The 6,013-nt window shown below is 42.0% G+C and overlaps 2 protein-coding genes across 2 annotated transcripts; one reads left to right on the forward strand and one right to left on the reverse strand.

Moving 5' to 3' along the window:
* The first annotated feature begins 1,276 nt into the window (after positions 1-1,276).
* Positions 1,277-2,242, forward strand: foxe1 (forkhead box E1). The gene has a single exon (XM_062994744.1). It carries the CDS (start codon positions 1,277-1,279, stop codon positions 2,240-2,242), a length of 966 nt encoding a protein of 321 aa, XP_062850814.1.
* A 1,396-nt stretch (positions 2,243-3,638) lies between these two features.
* Positions 3,639-5,290, reverse strand: LOC134314694 (uncharacterized). Its single transcript, XM_062995385.1, has 2 exons — positions 5,284-5,290; positions 3,639-5,047 (listed from the first exon to the last, which is right to left on the reverse strand). Exons 1-2 carry the CDS (start codon positions 5,288-5,290, stop codon positions 3,639-3,641), a joined length of 1,416 nt encoding a protein of 471 aa, XP_062851455.1.
* Between the last annotated feature and the right edge of the window lie 723 nt (positions 5,291-6,013).

A 6,013-nucleotide genomic window follows, 5' to 3' on the forward strand; every position in this document is an offset into this window, starting at 1 on the left:
AACGCGTTACTCTAATCTGACCGCATTTTTCAGTAACGAGTAATCTAACGCGTTACTATTTCCAATCCAGTAATCAGATTAAAGTTACTTATCCAAGTTACTGTGCGTTATTATTTTTATCATTTTCCTTAGTAAAAAGATATTTATTTGCTTTCTTCTTGCGTCTCGGGGAGTGACGTCTGGCCTATGCGACAGTTAAGTCACGGGCTGTGTCCGGAATCGGTTACTTACAGAGTGTGCACTAGATTGGAGGAAGTGTGCACTACTCGGCCAACGCCGAGTGATGACGTAATATCACCATGGTTACAGACTCATTACAAATCCCACTCGCCAAAATGTAGGATATTTATCGTCTTTTTGTTATTTATTTGTCTTTAAAAATGTCATTTTATTTTACACTTGTGAACAGAGGACTCCGTTTTCCGCCATCTTTCTTGTTTCTTATTCCGCTTCAATCGCAGCTCCAGTTGCATTATGGGATACATTAGCGGACCGCATTATATAACTAATAAAGTAACTTGTAATCTAACTTAGTTACTTTTAAAATCAAGTAATCCATAAAGTAACTAAGTTACTTTTTAAAGGAGTAATCAGTAATCAGTAATCAGATTACTTTTTCAAGGTAACTATGCCATCACTGGTTACAGTTCTGTATTTATTAAACACAAAAATAATAAAATACAGTGTTTAGGAGAGAAGATTTTAGTTCTGTTACATTATGCTTTATTGTTCAAGTTAATATTAAAGAGCACTTTTATATATTTATTTATATTATAAACTGATAAACTGACTGTGTTTCTGCTCTGGTGCATTTCTGATTTCTGAGAAGAATCTGATGCGTCTGCGCTCGAGCGTTTGCATGAGGCCGTCCGTTGGGTTTCTGCCGTTAGGCGTGACCCGAGAGGGTGCGTGGGAGGAGGCGTGGCCAAACCCTGCTCAGGTGTTTTAGAGTGCAGGTAAGTGTGTTTGTGTCACTCAGCACGGCTCACTCAGCTCAGCACAAAGCCTCACAAAAATGCTGTTCAGGTGAAGCTCTGCGCACCGAGCGACCTGTCCGGACCGCTCCGGGGAACGAGCGTCACCAGTCAGCGGCAGCTTCAGCGGCATGGCGGCCACTTATTTATTCCCCTGCGACACGCCGGCGGATTCCAGATGCTGACGGGGAAAAAGGTGAAACTGAACATTTGCCAAACAAAACTGAAGCTTCGGATGCCAGCGGACACGCCTCGCGTGAGTCAGTAGCTGCACAGACCTTTTTCCGAGAGCGAGACGAGAGATGCCTGTGGTGAAGGCGGAGGACGAGGTCGCATCCCAGACCGTGGTGGAGAAGATGGACTCCCAGAACACGGACCCTCCCAAGGGTCGGCGCAGGAAGAGACCCCTGCAGAGAGGAAAGCCGCCCTACAGCTACATCGCCCTCATTTCCATGGCCATCGCCAGCTCGCCGGATCGACGGCTGACCCTCGGCGGCATCTACAAGTTCATCACCGACCGCTTCCCGTTTTACCGGGACAACTCCAAAAAGTGGCAGAACTCCATCCGGCACAATCTCACCCTCAATGACTGCTTCGTGAAAATCCCCCGCGAGCCGGGGCGGCCTGGAAAGGGCAACTACTGGGCGCTGGACCCGAACGCGGAGGACATGTTCGAGAGCGGGAGCTTCCTGCGCCGCCGTAAGCGATTCAAGCGCTGTGACTTCACCTCCTACACCGGACCGATGCCGTACCCTCACGATTCTGCCATCTTCTCACCCGTGCAAATCGCGTCCTCCGTCTACGGACCCGTCTACCCTCCGTACCCGCAGCCCATCTCCTCGCCGTACTATCCGCCCGCGTCGTCCGGGTTCGGGCCGGTCCAGTCCCGGTTGTTCAGCATCAACACTATAATCGGACCCGGCAATTTGGGACACAGCCCGCCGGAGACCTCGCACACGCCGGTGCAGGCGGCGTGCCGAAACTTCGGGCAGGACGCAGGGGGGATGTCGTGCTCGCTGAACTCTAATCACATCGCCTTCTCGTACGCCAACACCGGGAGCCACGGGTACGGCCAGGCAGCGCAGGGGGTGCTGGCGCACAACGCCGGGCCGGGCTACGTCCACAACGGGCGACTGGGGGTGGCCGGGTCCTCGCCCATCAGCGCAGACGTGCCCAACGACCCCTACGTCCACAATAACCCCTCGGGAGGGTACATGAGGCATGCCTCGTACCCGGCCTGCATGGACAGGTTCGTACCCGCCATCTAGAATCTGCAGAACGCACGAATCGGAACTCCTGCCGGACGGAACGACTGTGTTTATTTTTATTTAAGAACTTTAGTTCTGCTGATTCCTCAGAGACGAATTTAAATGGAAATAAATAAAATGAACTGCAGCTGTAAAATAACGCTGAATTCATTCAGTATCTCAGGTGGTTTTTTGTTTGCGTCCCGATATTTAAGCTCATGTCGACCGTACGGACTCCTCGTGACTCCTCTTATCTCCTCGTATCTGCTCCCGGAGCTCCGTCAGCTTTAATTAACGCTTTTGTTCCTCACGTGTGGACGATTGTTTCTGTACAGTTTGTGTGTCAGTAGTTTTATGTAAAAGATATTAAATGTTGCAGCTGATGTAAAATTTTGTGAATAATTTTATTCTCTATAAAAGAATTTATCTGATGATGATGAGGTGCTGCGTGGATTCTTAAATCTGCTTTAATCATGAGCTCTGTTTTTATTCTTGCACAATTTGCATTAAATATTTTTATTAAACATCAGATTAAATATTAGAGATTTATTACATTTGTAAAATGTTTTGTATTTTTATATATAATTTTTTTAATTTTATTTAATGGCTGGTTTATCACACTGATTAAATAATTCATTATTTAAAAAAAATATTCTTTATCTTACTCTTTATCAGTAATCTGATCCTAAATAATTCATTAAATATTAAGTCATTAGTATAATTATAATATAAAAAAGCTCCGCCTGTAAATTGCTGGTAGTTTTTTATTTTATTTTAATAAATATGTAAAATTGTGTAAATATTTCTAATATTTATTATTAAACTATTAACAATAATTTATTTATGAGCTACTAAATAATTAATCATAATTTTATAAACGTATTTATTAATAAGGATTAAAATAAAAGCATTGTAAATAATATAATAATAAATTATTTAATATAGCTGTGTATAACTATAAATCAGATTTATAACATTTTTAATCCATTAACATTTATTTATTAATTTATTTTATATAAATAATTTTGATAATTATACAGCGAGAGTCAAAAGTCTGAAAGTTCTAGTACAAACACTCCTGATTATTTATTTACATTTAATTTAATAAGTTTTTTTTATTACAGATTCAGGATTTTAGAGGTTCAGGATTTTAAAAGTTTATAAGTTCAGAAGTTTAGAAGTTCAGGATTTTAGAAGTTTATAAGTTCAGAAGTTTAGAAGTTTAAGAGTTCAGGATTTTAGAAGTTTAGAAGTTCAGAAGTTTAGAAGTTTAGAAGTTCAGGATTTTAGAGGTTCTGAATTTTAGAAGTTCAGGATTTTAGAAGTTAAGAAGTTCAGGATATTAAAGGTTCAGGATTTTATAAGTTCAGTATTTTATATGTTCAGAAGTTCAGAGGTTCAGTATTTTAGAGATTTTTTAGCCATCGCTGTTCTCCAGTCCTTCAGCTGAAGGTTTAGACACTGAGGGTTTAGACGCTGAGGGTTTAGACGCTGAGGGTTTAGACGCTGAGGGTTTAGACGCTGAAGGTTTAGACGCTGAGGGTTTAGACGCTGAGGGTTTAGACACTGAAGGTTTAGACGCTGAAGGTTTAGACACTGAAGGTTTAGACGCTGAGGGTTTAGACACTGAGGGTTTAGACACTGAGGGTTTAGACGCTGAGGGTTTAGACACTGAGGGTTTAGACGCTGAAGGTTTAGACGCTGAGGGTTTAGACACTGAGGGTTTAGACGCTGAAGGTTTAGACGCTGAAGGTTTAGACGCTGAGGGTTTAGACGCTGAGGGTTTAGACACTGAAGGTTTAGACGCTGAGGGTTTAGACACTGAGGGTTTAGACACTGAGGGTTTAGACGCTGAGGGTTTAGACGCTGAGGGTTTAGACACTGAGGGTTTAGACGCTGAAGGTTTAGACGCTGAGGGTTTAGACACTGAGGGTTTAGACGCTGAGGGTTTAGACACTGAGGGTTTAGACACTGAGGGTTTAGACACTGAGGGTTTAGACGCTGAGGGTTTAGACGCTGAGGGTTTAGACACTGAGGGTTTAGACGCTGAGGGTTTAGACGCTGAAGGTTTAGACACTGAGGGTTTAGACACTGAGGGTTTAGACACTGAGGGTTTAGACGCTGAGGGTTTAGACGCTGAGGGTTTAGACACTGAGGGTTTAGACGCTGAAGGTTTAGACGCTGAGGGTTTAGACACTGAGGGTTTAGACGCTGAGGGTTTAGACGCTGAGGGTTTAGACACTGAGGGTTTAGACACTGAGGGTTTAGACACTGAGGGTTTAGACGCTGAAGGTTTAGACGCTGAGGGTTTAGACGCTGAGGGTTTAGACGCTGAGGGTTTAGACACTGAGGGTTTAGACACTGAGGGTTTAGACGCTGAGGGTTTAGACACTGAGGGTTTAGACGCTGAAGGTTTAGACGCTGAGGGTTTAGACACTGAGGGTTTAGACGCTGAGGGTTTAGACACTGAGGGTTTAGACGCTGAAGGTTTAGACGCTGAGGGTTTAGACACTGAGGGTTTAGACACTGAGGGTTTAGACGCTGAGGGTTTAGACACTGAGGGTTTAGACGCTGAAGGTTTAGACGCTGAGGGTTTAGACACTGAAGGTTTAGACGCTGAGGGTTTAGACACTGAGGGTTTAGACGCTGAGGGTTTAGACGCTGAAGGTTTAGACGCTGAGGGTTTAGACACTGAGGGTTTAGACACTGAGGGTTTAGACACTGAGGGTTTAGACGCTGAAGGTTTAGACGCTGAGGGTTTAGACACTGAGGGTTTAGACGCTGAGGGTTTAGACGCTGAAGGTTTAGACGCTGAGGGTTTAGACGCTGAGGGTTTAGACACTGAGGGTTTAGACACTGAGGGTTTAGACGCTGAAGGTTTAGACGCTGAGGGTTTAGACACTGAGGGTTTAGACGCTGAGGGTTTAGACGCTGAGGGTTTAGACGCTGCTCCACCTGCTCAGACTCCGGCGTCCTTTACTTATTGATTATATATAAAATTTAGGTGTAAAATAAAATTTTTGTGGGAATTAAAACTACAGTAAAACAGGTGATTTTATTACAGGTCATCTTTAAAATATGATCAATATTAAATAAATATATTAAATTACACCAATAAATGATTGATTATGATCTAATAATGAATGAAGAGGATTTTATTGATCTTTAGTGCTATAACTGATGTACTGACTGATTACAGATCAGTGTTTTATAAATGCACGGTTATAAATATATTTATATTTTTATGTACAATCTGGTATATAAAAAATTCTCAACTCCTAAAAATGAGGTTTTTCTTTTATTTATTTATTAGGATTTTAACGTCATGTTTTACACTTTGGTTCCATTCATGACAGGAACGGTCGTTACTCATTACACAAGATTCATCAGATCAATTTTATAACTCCAGCTCAACTCACTGCACGCCTTGTACTGTGGAAGGAAACCCACACAGACACAGGGAGAACATGCAAAACTCCACACAGAAAGGACCCATACCGCTCCACCTGGGGATCGAACCCAGGACCTTCTTGCTGTGATTAAAACCCCAGGTTTTAATGATTTATTAATTTGGTAAAGCTTTATAAGACTAAGTGATGTGATTGGAAATTATATTTATAAAAGTAATAATAATAATTTAAATAGCAGCTAATCAATCAGTTTATTGGCAAATAATTTTTAATTAATATAAAATTATTATAAAACATAAAACATACAAATATAATGAATTTAATTTATTAATGAGCTGCAAATGAGGTGGATTTTTTGAGGTCGTTATTAATAATCGTGGGT

Source organism: Trichomycterus rosablanca, chromosome 5 (assembly GCF_030014385.1).
Source record: "Trichomycterus rosablanca isolate fTriRos1 chromosome 5, fTriRos1.hap1, whole genome shotgun sequence".
NCBI lineage: Eukaryota > Metazoa > Chordata > Actinopteri > Siluriformes > Trichomycteridae > Trichomycterus > Trichomycterus rosablanca.